This window comes from Balaenoptera musculus, chromosome 4 (genome assembly GCF_009873245.2).
Source record: "Balaenoptera musculus isolate JJ_BM4_2016_0621 chromosome 4, mBalMus1.pri.v3, whole genome shotgun sequence".
NCBI lineage: Eukaryota > Metazoa > Chordata > Mammalia > Artiodactyla > Balaenopteridae > Balaenoptera > Balaenoptera musculus.
The window spans coordinates 38,233,131-38,250,734 of NC_045788.1; the positions used below are offsets into that span (position 1 = coordinate 38,233,131).

At 37.9% G+C, this 17,604-nt stretch overlaps 2 protein-coding genes across 2 annotated transcripts in view; one reads left to right on the top strand and one right to left on the bottom strand.

Annotated features, from left to right (window-relative positions):
• GFM1 (G elongation factor mitochondrial 1) overlaps positions 1-17,604 on the top strand; it is a 52,984-nt gene that overhangs the window by 16,808 nt on the left and 18,572 nt on the right. The window contains exons 10-13 of the mRNA XM_036850012.1: positions 758-859; positions 2,541-2,597; positions 6,191-6,328; positions 7,219-7,301. Of these exons, the coding sequence (XP_036705907.1) occupies positions 758-859; positions 2,541-2,597; positions 6,191-6,328; positions 7,219-7,301 (380 nt within the window). The remainder of the gene's footprint in view (positions 1-757; positions 860-2,540; positions 2,598-6,190; positions 6,329-7,218; positions 7,302-17,604) is intronic.
• LXN (latexin) lies at positions 7,331-13,793 on the bottom strand. Its single transcript, XM_036850014.1, has 6 exons — positions 13,089-13,793; positions 11,690-11,752; positions 10,405-10,582; positions 9,952-10,088; positions 7,940-8,002; positions 7,331-7,670 (listed from the first exon to the last, which is right to left on the bottom strand). The coding sequence occupies exons 1-6, from the start codon at positions 13,215-13,217 to the stop codon at positions 7,572-7,574; spliced, it is 669 nt and encodes a 222-aa protein (XP_036705909.1). The 5' UTR covers positions 13,218-13,793; the 3' UTR covers positions 7,331-7,571.

Here is a 17,604-nt window from a genome sequence, read left to right on the forward strand (position 1 = left end):
TGCCTGCATCTGTGAGAAATTAAGATTATTTTAAGTACAGTAGACTCCATTCTCCTGCCTTTGTTTTCCAAAACTTCCTTTGCAGGTTTTCCTTGTATGCCTTTGTCATACACATCTCATTATTGGACTGTGGCAGCACATGTAGTACTACATGTTTTTTGTTTGTTTTTCTTTTTTTTCTTTCTGATAGAATTTTATTTTTTTGAATTTATCTTTTTAAAATTTATTTCTTAATTGAAGTGTAGTTGAATTACAATGTTGTGTTAATTACTGCTGTACAGCAAAGTGACTCAGTTATACATATATATATACATTCTTTTTCATATTCTTTTCCATTATGGTTTATCACAGGATATTGAATATAGTTCCCTGTGTTATACAGTAAGACCTTGTTGTTGTTTATCCATTCTATACTACATGCTTTTTAATTCTGTAGAAATAACTTTAGAACCATGAGGCTCTGTGTTCTGTCAGTAGTGCAGATCCTCCAAGTAAAGATGCCATAGCTCGGAGCTTCCATTTAAAGTAAAATCTTGTCAGTTGAGATGTGGTTTAAATAAGGGCCCTGTTGAAGGTATATCTTGCCGTGGTTGATTGTTGGTGTTGCATTGATTCTATCTAATTCCTTCTTTGTGGAATTCATGGTGAGATTCTGCCACGTTTGTCTGTGTACAATGTGTTTATTGTGCAATTACTTTTTAGTTATGATGTCCTGGTTTGTATTACTTGCAAGTATCGTATTGTGTTCTTTCTTTAGGATATTGAGGAAGTGTTTGCCGGAGACATCTGTGCATTGTTTGGCATTGACTGTGCTAGTGGAGACACATTCACAAACAAAGATAATAGTGGCCTTTCTATGGTAAGTCATTTAACTTCAAAGCTGTTTATCACTTGCGTTTCAAAAGTCTATGTTTTAGTACTTCAGAAAAACAACCACAGAAGTTTTCATTGAGTGCCATGGGCATCAAGTGTAGATTGGTTGTGGCTCTTTTAATGTCAACTAAACAAGTGCTCTGTTAGCTAACTTACCTGGTTTTTCTTAGTAAAATCATTCCACCATTCTCCAAGGTTTAGCATGGAGGGAAAATCTCCACCAGGTAACCTGGCATGTGTAGCGCTGACTCCTACCCTGAGATCTGCCTCCCCATTGTGGGCACACCTCTAATTGCTGTCACCGTCATCAGGCTAGTCCCAACCAAGTGCTCCTTCCTTATTAACTCGGCAGCTGGAGATTGGACCCTTCCCTCAATCCCCTAGAGAACTGTAAGAGCAGGCTGTAACATTTAGGCTAGACTCCAGGGGCAGCATGACAGAACGGAACCGTGCCCTGCAGGCAGGATACAACTAGACAGTCCACCTTACTGTACACAGCCTGCCTTGTGGAACTCACAGGTCCCTTTTTGTCACTGAGGGAGACTGAAGGGAAGAGCATGCTCTGGCAGTTCCCGCCTTTCAGTCCCCGCCTTTCAGTCCCCGCCTTTCAGTCCCCTTTACTCCTCCCCTTTTTGCCCCCACAGGACAGCAGGCTCTTGCACAGCATGACCATGTGTTCATGAGGGTGCTCCCTCTCCTGAATTCATTCAGTAAAGGACGAATATGAGTACGCAGGGGATAGGTGATTTGCAGTGAAGGAATTTACAGTGGGTTGTTTATATAAGAACTGGTCCAGCCTAACAGATGAGCACTATAATAGCTCCTGTATCATATGATGAATTCTTGATTTTATAATTTAGCTTTTTTGTATAAAATACTCTCTAATGTCTATGGTTTTACATGTGGAGTTAGGACACTGCAAAAATCATAAATCTGTAAAGGTTTTTGGGTGATCTAGATAAGGGGACTTTTTGATAAGTATTATTGATAAGGCTTTTTCTAAACTTGTCATTACCAATATGAAGGGACTGGAGGTTGTGGGAAGTACTCAGGCGTTGAGGCAAGTAGACCCTGGTCAGTCTTACCTCTGCCCTGAGCTACCTGCTGGCCCTTGGCCAAGTTAGTTATTCTTCTTGCCAAGCCTTTGATGCTTCTATTTGTAAAATGGGGATAATAATATCTGCCTCTCAGAGTTGTGACTGATTAAATGAGATGTCATATGTATAAAGAATCTAGTCCCTTTCTCTGCTTCTCTTATCAGTGATGGCAGTATATTTTGATTAAATAACTTATCAGAAGATAGCTATAGCAGATGTAACCACGAGCTAATAAGTATTCCACATCTCAGCATTTGAATTCATTATATGTAATGATTATGTTAAACTGAAAGTGTCAACAAACTTAAGGGTCTTAAACAGTTAAGTAAGTAAATAGATGCTTTATTTTTGTTATTTTGGGAGGGAGGAGATCATATAAGTGGACACCTTTATATATTAATATATTCATTTATTTAAGGAAAAACAGACCAAGATATATTTGTCTACCCTAAGATGTTGACTAGTATTTGTCTTTTGTTCTATTGTAAAGGAGAACATTAAAATTAATCCATCCCTGACACATACGGTACTGTATTTGAATTCTTCTCTGTTCTTTGAAAAATATTTTAGGAGTCAATTCATGTTCCTGATCCTGTCATTTCAATAGCAATGAAGCCTTCTAACAAGGTAGGAGTTTGATTTAACGCTCAGTATATCACAGTAAAAACTTGAGCTCTTTTTTGTCTGTCTCCACAATGCATATGGTGTCTTGTGATAACCAGCAGTCTTATGGTCTCTATTTGCTCTTTTGGTATTGAGATCACCTTTTATTTTTTTTTTTTTTTTTTTTTTATAAATTTATTTATTTTATTTATTTATTTTTGGCTGTGTTGGATCTTCGTTGCTGTGTGTGGGCTTTCTCTAGTTGCGGCGAGCGGGGGCTACTCTTCGTTGTGGTGGGCGGACTTCTCACTGCAGTGACTTCTCTTGCTGCAGAGCACGGGCTCTAGGCACTCGGGCTTCAGTAGTTGTGGCTCGCAGGCTCTAGAATGCAGGCTCAGTAGTTGCGGTGCACGGGCTTAGCTGCTCCGTGGCATGTGGGATCTTCCCAGACCAGGGCTCGAACCGGTGTCCCCTGCATTGGCAGGAGGATTCTTAACCACTGCGCCACCAGGGAAGTCCGAGATCACCTTTTAAAATTTACCAGTCTATTAGTAGTAAGTACTTCACAGTATATTTGAAGAAGTTGATGGTATTAAAGTATTCATGAGACTGTGCTTTATAACTCTTTACTATAGTAAAAGTATATCATTGGCTCTGGAGTATTAAGTGTGAGTAACTTCCTAGATTGAGATCATAAGAGATGGAAAAGAGGCAACTGAGGCATTTGTCCTAAGTTGCAGAAAAACCTCACTGTAAAGTATATTAAAATATTGCATAGATTAATTGCCTCATGGATTATAATACATCTCTACATCTGTGGTAGTTATGAAGTAAATGTCTGACTATAACATGGAAGGCCTGCAAATAAGACTGTTTTGACTCACTTTCAAATATAAAGTTTTATGATTGGATTTGATGTCATTTAGCTTTTTAGCCAAAATTGCTTGAATAGGTTCTGCATTTGCATTGCTTGTCCTTGGAATTAGTCCTGATCTTGAAATATAATTGTTTAGTTCTTAAGTTAGTTACATTCATAATAATCATTTTAACGTGATATATTGACATTAACTCATTCATGCATTGAGGGAACATTTTATGATCTCTTGTCATCTGGGTACTATCATTTACAGAACGTATTCTGATTTATTGTCTTGTGGATATATTAACAGCAACTACTTCATCTATTTTGAGGAACTGAGATTTTTCCAGGCCCTTCTCATTATAGAAAAGAGAATGTTGAGGTGGCAGGAAACGTTCAGTCACTCTATCTCAGAAAGTTGAAAGGCGAGCTTTACATCTTACCACAGTGAGATGCCACAGTTTGCTCCAAGTACTTTGCCAGATTGGTTGCTTTTCCCTTCAGAAGATGAAGGACTAGAAGTTAAAGATATTATTCTTCTTTATTCCTAACTCCAGAGTTTATGTAAGACATTTAACTGTTGATAGTTCACAATCATGGAGGGAAATCAAATGCATCAATATTCAAAAGGTTTTTTGGTGTCTTGGGGTTGTCTGCTTCCTGGAGAATTAATATACATCAAATAATGAAATCACTGCATAAAACCCTGAATCTCAGTAGTGGGGCAGGGGTGATCTTCTAGTAAGTTGAGAGTCCCTGGCTAGTGCAGGGCAAAGGGAAAAGACTTTGGAGATAGACTAACCCAGGATTCAAGCCCACCTAGCTCTGTGGCCTTGAGCAACTTGTTTGTACCTAGTTTCCTCACCTGTAAAACATGGATAATTCTGTCGTGCAGCCTTGTGGTTAGAATTTGAGATAACGTATACAAAACACATAACACATCTTCAGCCACATGTGATAGCTGTTAATATTGGTGATTGGAGCGTGTTAGTTTTCTATTGCTGCCTAAGAAATTAGCAAAAACTTAGTGGCTTAAAACAGCACAGATGTATTATTTTACAGTTGGGTAGGTCACAATTCGGACATAGTTCTTAATGGGCTAAAATCAAGTATTGGCAAGGCTGTGTTGTTTCTTGGAGGCGCTAGGGGACAGTTTAGTTCCTTGCTTACTCAGATTGTTGGCAGAATTCAGCTCCTTGTTGTAGGACTGGGGTCCTCATTTCCTTGCTGTCACCTGAGGGCTGTTTGTAACTTCTAGAGGCTGCTCATAGCCCCCTTCCTCCTGTCTTCAGTGCCAGCAACAGCAAAATGAGCCCCTCTCATGTTTCAAATATCTCCTGTCTCTTCTTTCCCTCTTCCCATCTCTCCACTACCCTTCTTCATTCAGCTTCCTTTTTTTTTTTTTTTTTTATTCAACTCCTTTATTCAGCAAGTATTTATGAAGCATCTGCTACAAAGCAGACACTCTTCTAGGTGCTGGGGACATAACAGCATCCCTTTCCTCAAAGAGCTCATGTTCTAGCGAGGGCAGCAAACAGTAAACTGAGAAGGTGTGATTTATTACATGGGAATGATGTCTCGGAGACCACTGCAGGGGAGGGAAGGTGGGAGAGGAAAGGGGCAGTTCTAAATGCAGGCTCAGCTTCCATTTTTATTTTATTTTATTTTATTAAAAATTTTTTTTTTTTGCTGCATTGGGTCTTCGTTGCTGTGCATGTGCGGCGAGCGGGGGCTACTCTTCATTGCGGTGCACAGGCTTCCATTGCAGTGGCTTCTCTTGTTGCGGAGCACAGGCTCTAGGCATGCAGGCTTCAGTAGTTGCAGCACGCAGGCTCAGTAGTTGCAGCACACGGGCCCTAGAGCACATGGGCTTCAGTAGTTGCGGCTTGTGGGCTCAGTAGTTGTGGCTCGTGGGCTCTAGAGCGCAAGCTCAGTAGTTGTGGTGCACAGGCTTAGTTGCTCTGCGGCATGTGGGATCTTCCCAGACCAGCGATTGAACCCGTTTCCCCTGCATTGGCAGGCGGATTCTTAATCACTGCACCATCAGGGAAGTCCCTCAGCTTCCATTTTTAAAGGCCCATGCAATTAAATTGGGCCTGTCCAGATTATTCATGATAATCTCCCCATCTCAAAGTCTGTAACCTTACTCACATCTGCAGAGTCCCCTTTACCATGTAAGGTAACAGTCACAGGTTTGGGGGGATTAGGGCATGTCCTTAGAAGACCATTATTCTGCTTACCACATAAGGAAGTTACATCTAAGGAGAATAAAGGTGCATCAAACCACATCCAAGCAGATTGTTTTGAAAGGGAGAGGTCTCAATGTGCATTTGCCTAGTGTTGGTCTTAACTGCCCTCTTGAATCTACAGTAGAAACTTGGTAACCATGCTGATTCCTTTGATTATGTATAGGATTTCTAAGATATAACACAGTAACACAGATTCTACTTTCTGCTTTATGGGCAGTTTTCCACAAATGGACAGTTTTTGTCAATATAATAGGAAAGGGCATAGAGTTAAGTCTTGGACTCCTGTATCTTGGTGTGAAAAGAAAATTCTGTCAGTTAGCTATTCCCTGCTGTCTTGGTTGTGTGGTATTCAAGCTCTCATATTAAAAGGATATAGCCTAGAAACTAGATGGTAGATCATTTTTATTTTTTAACTGTTCATGTATTTGATTTCATTCATTAAAGTTTTTTCAACAGTTTCATTGCTTATCATGCTTAGTAAAATGTGTAATGATTTTCTTTTTTTAAAGAATGATCTGGAAAAATTTTCAAAAGGTATTGGCAGGTTTACAAGAGAAGATCCCACATTTAAAGTCCACTTTGACACTGAGAGCAAAGAGACAATTGTATCTGGAATGGGAGAATTACACCTGGAAATCTATGCTCAGGTAATGAATAACAAGGAAGTTAAATTCACTTTATTTATGTCTATGTTTTGTTAAAAGTCGATAATTCTCAATCTAATGGTTATAAACTAATAGTGGTTCTTCAAGCTTCATTCTGGTTTTTGTATCTAGATGTGGTATACTGCTTCTTCCAGTGTGTGTTACTAATTAATTACTTTTGGTTTCTAAATCTTTTTATTCGTAAAACATTGCAGACTTCTAGAATCAAGGCTCAGGGGATTTGCAGTAAGACCATTCATCCATCCCTAGGTTATGGTTCCTTGGGTCGAGTGTATCCTAGTCTCAGCCTTAGGAAGACAACCTCAGGGAGAAACCTGCTGAGAAAGTCGGCCCACCAGTACCCACTCTTCAGGCCATTTCTTGCCTGTTTTCTTCTCAAGTCAGTACTTGAAGATCATTATAATGGAGATAAACAAGTGGGTAACTGGGGCCCCTGCTTACCTAGGAAAGGTCTTGTGTGTATATGAACGAAAACAAAATATATATGACTTATGATTAAAAATTCTGGTTGTGATTATATCTTTGAAGTTGAGATAGTAGAAAATTATGACAACAGATTCATATACTATTCCAGTGAATATGTAATAAAATGGAGCAAAGATAAAGTTTTATTGGATAGATTAATTGGAGGTAAGTATAAATTAATCAATCTAAATTAGAATTCATTTATATAAAATCTGTAAAAGCAGTTTTATTGTTTAATATCATGTATTTATCCTCATAAGGTACTTAAGTGATTTAAGATTTATCATTTGCTTATCATATTTAAATGAATGCTTCTAAGGTAGTTGAGATTCTTGGGATTTTTCTTCCTTTAGTTCATTATTTTTTTAATTTAAATATATCAAAAAGATCTCTCCTGCTCTTTTTAGAGGATGGAAAGAGAATATGGCTGTCCTTGTACCACAGGAAAGCCAAAAGTTGCTTTCAGAGAAACCATTACGGCCCCTGTCCCGTAAGTATGCAAAACAATTAAACATAAACTATGAGGCTGGAATTTAAAGCTTTTTATTAGGGGATATACATAGCACTGTTACTGTTGATAAGACACTTTTACATTGTGATGCTCTTTATTATGGAAGCTATATAGTTCTTTAGTTCAGTCCATTTATACAAAGGGACACTTATGAGATTTGTCTGACCCTTTAAGCTAGATATCAATGAAGACTGGTATACACATCATTAATAAGCATGTTTATACTTCATCGAATGTTACAGTCTTCATTTATTCCAATTGTGCTTCCTTTGGTAGACGGCTATTATGTTTTACTTTAGTACCATATTGTGGATGCCAGAGAACTTGCATTTGCCAAGGAATAATCTCCTGCAAGTAAAGGAAACTGATGCTATGATAAAATTCAGAAAACATTTAAGAAAACAGAGTTGGGTTTATATTTTGTTAGAAACAAAACAGTCCTCATAAAGAAAGCACAAAACAAGTTAAATTGCTGCAAGTGTAATATATTTCAACCTGGTGCCTATTTGAATTTATATGAATTCTGATTTAGAGTCAAAATTAATAAGGCATACTGTGGCTACAAAATGAGTCTCAATTTTCAAAGTAGCATCAAATAAAGGAAAATGATACTCTACCTGAGATGCAATGTCATGAAGTAGAATGGTGTAGTCTAACTCAATGAAGTCATCATTTCTTTGCTATAATAAAAAATAAAAACCTGCGTTTAAAACTTGATATCATTGGCAAAAATGATAATTTTAAGAATCAGCTTTCATTAGTAGATGACAGTAATACTTCCACTTAAGTAAAATTAAAAATTGAATGTCATAATTTATTTAGCCTGGCAGAAAAACTATTCTCTTATAAATAAGATTTCTTTCAAACTACATTTTAAAATCATGATTTTTAAAAAATTTGTTACTCTAAAAATCATTTACCCCTTCTGTTTTTAGTTTCTGAGTTGTGGTAGCTACTTAAGAACATTACAGTCTATAATTTGTCATTTAAGATTCCTTAATGTTTCCATTATTCAGAAAAGCATCGTTTAAGGGATAAACTACTGAAATGAGAGTTTACACTAAAGGAAACCAATTTTATAATAGGAATTCTCTTTTAAAAAACTGAAAATAATAAAATGTAATGTTTGATTTTGTAACTAAAGCTTTGATCTATGCTGCTTATTGCTTTGGACATATAAAGTATTTATACTATCAGCTGCACAGAAATATTGCGTCTACAGAGTTTCAAACCATGGTCATCAGAAATTTGCTGTACTCACCCAAGGCTCTTTAAAGCTTATAACTGATGTATTGAAACAAGCCCTAGACTCCAAGAGGCAGCACAAACTCCTGTGGCTCCTTTGGTTGACAGTAATTATAAATATGGCCCCAGGATCAAATAAAACTATGCTCTTCTCTCCTTAATAGTATCTTGAAGCAATCCCTTCTTTGACTATATCAACAAAGAATGTCCTTTAAGGATAAGGTAAAAATCAGGAAGGTTTCTTACGTGTTGGATCATAATAGGTAAAGATATATAATATATACACGCTGAAGCAGTGGTTAAACTCTTCTGTTGGGATTTTCATTAATGCTTTAAAACTGCAGTTTAGTGAAGGGTTACAGGAAATTTCTTTCATAAAGCAGTAACACTGCATATTTTGCTATAAAAACATGGCTTGAAAATCATGATTGTGATTGTAGATCCTCTGTAACGTGGACCCAGCTACTCAATTATCTGAGCCGCAATGCCCCTATAGGAGTGTTGTAACCAAGGTTGCTATCTACAAAAATGCATTAGAAAAAGGCTCTCTTAAAGTGTTATAAATAGTGATGCTAGGTATTTGGCATTACACTCTGAGTACTGTAATTGGTATCCTGTCCTCCAGTGTCCAAAGGTATCTAATAAGTGGCTGCAAAAGCTTGTGGAGTACAGGTGCTCCAGCTGCCTTGCAGTTTGTTATCAACAAACTGAAACAAGCCAATGGAAAGTGCTTTTCTCTTACAGAGTATTTTTCTTGTATTCCATTAAATACTACTAGTTGACATATTTTGTTTTTCTTTTAAACCTCTTAATAGAGCTAAACTCAAATAATTTATTTTAATCTCTTTAAGGTCTAGAAAGAGGCAGTTTGGAATAGTCATATCAGACTTAAAATACAAGGCTAGCAACAAGTAAGATATGAGGTTGTCAATTATGACTAAATGGGTTATAAAAGATAATTATATACAGCAAGCTTCACAAAGACTGAGTGCTAATATTTTTGTTCCAGCTGATCCTGGGGGAAAAAATGCCAGCCATATCTTTAGCTCTGACACTACCATTTCACTAGAGGAAAAAAGCAGAGGTGGTTTCAGTATCACATGATTATAGTAATTTGAACACAAAACTTAGGTTGCAAAAGGAAATAATCTGTATTAAGCTGCACACAAAAACCACTGCCAAATTATTTATAATTCAAGACTTCACTCTCTTGAAACTGCAGCTTCACCTTCTCTGGCCTTGATAACTGACTTCTCCTTCAAATACTGACTTCACTATCTTAAATACAAAATGACTAAAGGGGCACTATTTATCCAATCATGAATTATAACACCTTCAGTAAATATTAAATCTATTAATAGTGTATTTTATAGAAATTACTTACCACTTGCTTGACAGTTTGAATTTTTGCCATTTTATACCATGTATTTTCAGTAGAATTTTGCCATATTATATAACCGCAGGCAACCCAGGCTAAATGTTGAACTGGCTTCATTTCCGGAGGTACATTTCCAAAACTGTCTGGTGAGGGAAACATTTATATGATAAATGGAATTATTTTATATATACAGTATTGACCTTTAAAAAAAATCTAAATTCTAAGTCATGTCTTAGTTTTCTTCAAATGCGTACAGAAAGTAATTAATTTAATTAAGCCATAGATTGATCTATAAGGTTCCAAGGCTTTTTTTGTTGTTGAATTAGATTAGTAATAAATATTTTTGCAAAAGTCAGTATATTGCCAGCATAATGTTAACATCTAACAATTTTGAGCATAGGTAATTGATATTATCTTAAAGTCGAAAAAAATATTTTTCCGTGCCATATATTTACATACCTGGAATATTTTGTGCTTCTAGTGGTTCCTTCATAGACTTGAGTCTATGATAAAATGTGGTATCTTCCTCATCTGGGTTCTTTCCAATTTCTCCTTCAAATGTGAAGTTGACTTCTGGTGCAGTATCTTGTCCCATTGGAGGGTACAGTACTTCAGCTGTGCAATTCACTGTAACTTGCTGTTTGAAACATTTTGTGAAAGATCTTTACATGTAGATGGCCATCCATTACTAATTATTGTTCTTTGAGATATAACATTTAAAGCATTGCCCCCCTAATGATGTTGTTTCAGACTTGACTTGAGTGTACCTATTCCAGAGGTATCTAATTGGTGGTGGCCCAATAATTTTCTTAGAGGTATCTAAAATAGGTAACTTATTTTATAACATATAAGGTCTCATAATCTTGTAAATTCATTTTAAAACTATGTATTTCAGTGTTAATGGGAAGTCCATTTGTAAGGCAGATTTTAGTCTTTATATACCAACTCTAGACTCTGGTTACTTTTTTAAGTCTGTCCATTACTCTTATTCTCTCCTCCTGAAATAACAGAAATTTTCTCAAACTCAGATTCTGCAATCTATATCCAAATATAAAATGAGAAGATTGTAGCGTTGGTTCTGCTTTGTAAAGATGACTATCAAGCAGCTCAAATGCCTTTTAATGAATCTCCTTATGTTAGCCTGTATCTCTTCTTAATTATGCTTAACAAAAGGGCAAGCTTTTTTAAATTTCAAGGTGGTTATGGTACAAGTGGCAGTTCCTTCCTTTTAAGTTTGTCTCATTAATAATTTGACAGGTGTATAATTTTTTAAAATTTCCCTGCCCCATTACTGAAAGATTCTTATCTGAACAGAGTGGTACCAGTTGGCCATTCTATTGCTCATAAATATCTAAAAGCACTTGCTTTCTTTAAATAAAAGAAATGAAAAACAGAATGAAACAGACATAAAAAAGTGATGATGATTGTAGAGTTAATTATTACACTTGTTCATATTAGGCATAAATTCATACTGGCCTATGAGTACATAACATTTTTAAAGGAAATTTATTTGAACTGAAGTATATAGAGTCTCTTTTCGAAATAGCGTGATAGAAATACTAAGTGTATCTCAGAATACACAAAAAGTAAAAACTGACCTTTGTATGGTGATCATTTTTTTTGAGGCAGGGATTTTACAACAACTTTTTAAAAAACCAAATTAATCCTATGATTTGATCAGCAGAGGTGATATGGAATATTAGGAATCAAATTTTATTTCATAATAAAATGACATTTCACTTACTTTTTGGATAATTTCTTCCACAGAAAATTTAAGGCGATACTTACGTCCTCTTCCCGGAATATCCTAAAATTAAGAAAATGTTGTGTTATTATAACAATAACTCAATTCTTTACATTGTTAGAAGAATCCATTCTCATTTGGTTGGGCGTGGTGCTGACTGTTGGGGGTAAATGGTTAAGGCCTTACACCTTGACCAAGGCATGTCACCATGTTTGTGACATCTAATTTAGCAGGTCCTCTAGCAGGGTTATTTTGGATGAGAACAAGAGGGTGAGATAAAAGCATATATAAATAAAGTCGGTTATAATTCACTTTCAATCATCAGAGTACTCTAACCTCTGGATCTGTGATCCTAAATTCCACATGAGAAATTTTGAAAATTTTAATTCTAAAGGTGACAAATAGGATGCACCATTGAAAAGCTTTTTCATAAAGCCTTATGTACCCTGCAAATAGTGTTCAATGAAGATGAATTCCATTTTGAGGCAGCTTACTGCGAAGTGGTTAGAGAATGTTAAGTACTGCTTTTACTTGTATGTTAGTGGACCTGCAAAATGATACGTTAACAAATTTTATAACAGTAAGACAGACGTTTAGGTATTTCACTTTTGAATCAAGATGTAATTGAGAATTTGTACCTAATTATGTTATCTGGTGTGGTTTTGAAATAACATTTACTCCCTGTCAGCTCTTAAAGACTGTTAGCAGTTAAACTTCTGTCAGATAAATAAGGGACAGTCGCAAATCTATTAGATTTTAGTAAAACGGAAACAAGCTTAGTGGTTGCTGAGGTCTTGAGCGTTTAATTTAACCCTTTAGCCAGAGGGGGCCCATCATTCACAGCAGTCAGTGGCAGTAGTGTTTGGATGGTTGAAGTGAAGCTTCAGGCCACAATACTTTTACTCTGCTTTGTCAGTTTCTGTTGCTTTTTGTTTAACCCTTCATTTTGGTCAAAGAGTCTAATAAAGGATTGATCTTAAAATTCAGGCAGTGAAGAATCTTTTGCAAGACGGGAGCTTTTGTTGGCCCAGATTGGAGTAGTATATGCTAAACATAGCGCCAGTTTTAAGATCCTTTTGAAAATGGTTCCTGTAGGTTTCACTTGGGGAAAGGGGAGAAGCCGCCCCAATTGAGAACATTTACCGATTTCCTTATAGCAGGGCTCATAAAAACTACCAGTGTCTCTGCCTTCCCGTAAAAACAACAAACATTCCCGGGGCTGTCCCCAGAGACTGGAGTGTAGCCCAACCCCAGAAAAGCCAACTCCTCTAGAGAGACAGCCAGCCTTGAGGCCCAAAACGGGCATGGGGTGTGGGGGGTCAGAAGCAGGTGGAGCTGAGACCCTCGGCGGTGGGGGGGAACGCTAGCAGGTGCCGCCACCACCCTCTGCCCGACTCACCTGCAGGCTGGCTTGTTTGACTGTCTGCACCAGAAACACCTTGTGGGGGCTGCCCTGCTGGTAGTTGATGCAGCTCTCTACCACCGAGGCCGCCCTGGAGGCCGGGTAGTGGGTCGGAGGGATTGCCATTCTTGGTGAGCGGCGGCTGGGCTTGCGTGGGGCTGCTCGAGCTTCACAGGAAGGGAAGGGCACCCCGTCCTGCCTGCTGCCGAATCCCCCAGGCGGAAAAGTCAGCCCTCCTTCTTCGGGCTGGGCGGGGCCTGGGGCGGGGCCGCCAGCTCCTTCCCTCGCTGTCTCCCTCCTTCCTTCCTTCCGATTCTGCAAGCCGCTGCCTGGGAGCTGGCTCCTAAGGAGGCTGCTCCTGGAGCCCCGCCCTGCTACCGCCTACTGTTACTCTCTGGTCCCTGTTTGGAGAGAGCCCCCTCCTCCTTTAAGGGGGGGTGAGGAGTGAGTCGTTGGGCTGGGTTGTTAGGGACTACATCCTTCCTTTTATTAACCTTTACAGAAGCTTGGGGAGGGGCTTTCGGGCCTTCGCCTTAGTGGAGAGTCTCTGGGGCTTCAAGTTTCCTCTTCGTGGAAGGAGGCTGGTTGCCTTACTTGCAGACTGGAGCGCAACTTCCTTATACACCACCCACAGTGTCCGGCACGAGCGCAACTTCCTTATACACCACCCGCAGTGTCCGGCACGGGGCAAAGTACAAAGGAGCGCCAGGTAGTGAGTCATTGTGATTCCTTCTTTTCTCTTCCCTGTCCAGGAACAGGCTTGCTCATACCCAGCTTTCTGTGGTGGTGTATCAGTTCTGCCCAAATCAGGGTATGAGAGACTGCAAATGATAGCATTAATTTGGAGGATTATGTAATTTAGGTCAGGAGAATTTTAAAAGGTACTTGCACTCCTCTCTCCCTTTACTGATCTTTGAAAGATGAGGTTTTGATATCACACCATGCTTCCAACTTTCTGAATCACTTTGAAAATTTTACTTTGAGGATTAAAACTTACTTAAAAACTGAATTTATACAAAGCACTACATTGAAGTAGCTTCTAACAAAAGCAGTTTTTAAAGCTCCTTAAGCAAGCACAGACTTTTAGTAGGCAGTGCATTTTTACTCTCCAGATCTCTTAATTACCTCCTGTGAGCTTTAAAGGAACTGTAGTCTAGGCTGTTCTTTGGATTTGCTGTAGATCTAGCAGCTAAGATTTCTTTTCATCAAATGTATAGCCAAACTGACACTGTAGCTGGTTGGCTTAGAAATAAAGACTCTTTGCTATTTTTCCCAAAACGGATTTTGAAGGTTCCTTGGGTAGACATATATATTGTGTTGCTTTTTTTAAAAAAGTTAACAAAAATGTATTTGTAATGTGTTGTTTTCCTCAAATACCCTTTTTATTTGTAAATAAAGTCTTTGGAGTAAGTAGATTTTTAAAGAACAGTAAGTAGTAAGGCATTCCCATTCTTTCTAATTATATTAGCCAACAACCATCAAGTAACTAGAGGATGAAAGGGTTAGTTTCTCCTCAAGGCTTTTTGTAAAAAATTGAAGCTTGTTTTTCTGTTTTTGGGCGGTGTGTGGGGGGGTGTGAGTCATTCATCTATCAGCCAACCTCTTAGGTTGTCACTGTATTTGTGTGTTAATTGTATGAATTATGTGCTCCTTTGATAGTGTCCAAGAAGGAGTGGCGGAATACATTCTAATTACCCAGAAAGAGCTTTTTTGCTGATAATGAAATTTTAAAGTTTTCACAAGTAGCTAGTTAACATCTGTTTTATTACCAGTTAGAGTTGTGAGGAGTACAATATGTGAGCTTCCTAGATGAAATCACCCTTTTGAAGCTTTACGAATACAGTTAACATCTCTGTAGATCAAGGCTAGTAACAGAGGTTGTGACGTATCAGGCATTTATTTACTAAAAGTACACATACCAGTTTAAGTTCTTTTAAAAATATAATTATTATATTAAAATTTTTAAACTGCTTATTTAGATGTTAAATAAATAAACTGCATTGAGAGAATCTTATTCCTATACTTGAGTCCTTGAAATCTTACTTACTTACTAAAATTTCATTAGTGGTAAGTCAAGAGATCATTATCCGCAAACTTGAATAATGTATGAGTTACCTTGAAAGTAGCAAAATTATTATGGGTCTCTGGGATCGGGCAAATTAAATTATTATTTTAAATAATTGTATGGACATAAAACTTAAAACGCCTATGGCTTGCAACTTTGATAAGACTATGAAGTCAAAATAAATCTACAAAATAGAGATATGCAATAAAACCAACAGAATTCTAATTAACAGTAATTTTAATGTGAGAGATGATGATGTTTTGTCAAAATGAAATTGTCTTTTATAAAATTCCAGTGGTCTGACCACAGGAGCATGGATTCTTTTGCCTTCAGCACATCTATTCAGTGCCTACCAAGTGATGTCTTAGTTCTTCCACTTCTCTATTTAAGCTACAGTAAAATCTCTCTTTGTGCAGTGTCTTCTAACAGCTTTTGAAGTGAATGCATCGTGTGCAGATTAAATCAGTTTATGTTCTTATTAGCCTTTTAGAAACATGTTTGATTAAGAGTGTTGGTCTTGGTACAAATCCTGGCTCTGCCACTTAAGAGCTGTATCATGTTTGGCAAGTTACTTAGCTTTTCTGACCCTCAGGTTTCTCACCTGTAAAATAATAATAAAAAATAGTGCCTACTTCATGGGTCTGTGGTGAAGAGCAAGTAAGACTGTTCATAAAAAGTGTTTAGCACAAGCCTGGCACATGAGTGTCCTGTTATTTGGCATCCACTTGATTATAAACACAGCCATGGTCCCTGAAACCGCAGGGATTGCTTGTCTGTGAGCTGGCCCTCCAGGGCACTGCTGTCCAGTAGCAGTTTGTGCAGCGATGGAAATGTTTGGCTCTGCTGTCCCGGACAGTAGCCACTCTCCACACCTGCCTGTTGACCACTTGTAATGTGACTAGTGCAGCTGAGGAACTGAATTTTAAATTTTATTTAATTTCAATGTAAATATCCATGATTAGTGATTACCATATAGACAGCACAGATCTAGAGTATGTTGTATGTCATATTATTGTCAAATTGAAAACAAAATTTAAAATGTCTCAGAGAACTTGAGCATACTAGAGAATATGTCAATGGACCACAGTTTTGGAATCCCTTCAGTAATTCTGTGGTGATTTGGCAGTTGTTTCTCTTCTCCTTTTCCTGCTCTTGGTGGTTCTGATGGCTGTTTGTTTCTCTCCCGGGAAAATCAACCATTCAGCATTGTTTCCCAGCCTATCCTGAAGCTCTTGGCTGCTGGAAGATTATTTAAAGGCAGTTCATCAGGCACATTCACGCTTAGGCTCTCTATGGAAACTGCTTATTCCAAGCTGACATCTACTGAAATTTGCTGTTTACTTCTTCCAGACCATTCACAGATCTGTACGCAGGAACACACACTCATTAATGTCCATTTACCTGCAGTTATCTGCAGACACCTTTGAAAGCAGCCAGCTTCTTCCATCTTATGGCCTTGAGGAAGGTTTCAGTTGACAGGAAAAACGCCTTCCAAACAGTAGATACTCATGAAATGTTTTTTTTTTTTTAAATTTATTTTTATATTTATTTTTAGCTGTGTTGGGTCTTTGTTTCTGTGCGAGGGCTTTCTCTAGTTGCGGCAAGCGGGGGCCACTCTTCATCGCGGTGCGCGGGCCTCTCACTATCCCGGCCTCTCTTGTTGCGGAGCACAGGCTCCAGATGCGCAGGCTCAGTAGTTGTGGCTCACAGGCCCAGTTGCTCCGCGGCATGTGGGATCTTCCCAGACCAGGGCTCGAACCCGTGACCCCTGCATTGGCAGGCAGATTCTCAACCACTGCGCCACCAGGGAAGCCCTCATGAAATGTTTTTTCAATGGTATCGTAGCCTGTGTTTACATATATTTAGTATGCATGTAAGATGTTTATTTCATCCTATTTATGTTGTCATTAGTAGTTTCAAGTAAACACTGACCTGTGTGTCTATTTGAATGACTTAACTTATGTTAATCATGATCATTTTGCCATTAATCATTTTCAGGTGTTAGTTATTCCGCCTGAAACTCCCTTCTCTCGTATTTTCTCAGTCCATAGTGTACAAGTTGTAAAATCAAATAGCAACTATCTGAATGAATTAACTGCATAGCTCCTATTTTCAGGTAATTGTCCTCATAGAGATTTAAGGAGAGAACACTGTCCCAGGGAAGGGAGGCATTCCAAAAGAAATGGGTAAGCTCTTTGGAATGTAGGTTACTATTAATAGAATAAGAACCTTAGACGGACTTTTTATTTTAATTTGTTGACTTTTACTTTCTACTTGTGAAATTCAGAATTAGCAGAATTAAAACCATGGATTACTTTGGTGGTGTGCCCCACCCTCACCTCCAAGTAAAAACAGAAGGGACAGGATTACTTTTTAAATAAATTCTATAATAATTTTATAGCAAGGCCATGGTATTTGAAGGAAAAAGTAAAAATGATGAGAGGTGGT

Coding starts and splice junctions, on each gene's coding strand:
- LXN (XM_036850014.1), bottom strand. CDS start 13,217: ATGGCAATCCCTCCGACCCACTACCCGGCCTCCAGGGCGGCCTCGGTG. Junction 8,003..9,951: donor TTCAAACTGTCAAGCAAGTG/GTAAGTAATTTC, acceptor TTTTTATTATAG/CAAAGAAATGATGACTTCAT. Junction 7,671..7,939: donor TTCATGACATTGCATCTCAG/GTAGAGTATCAT, acceptor CTTTACTTGCAG/GAGATTATTCCTTGGCAAAT.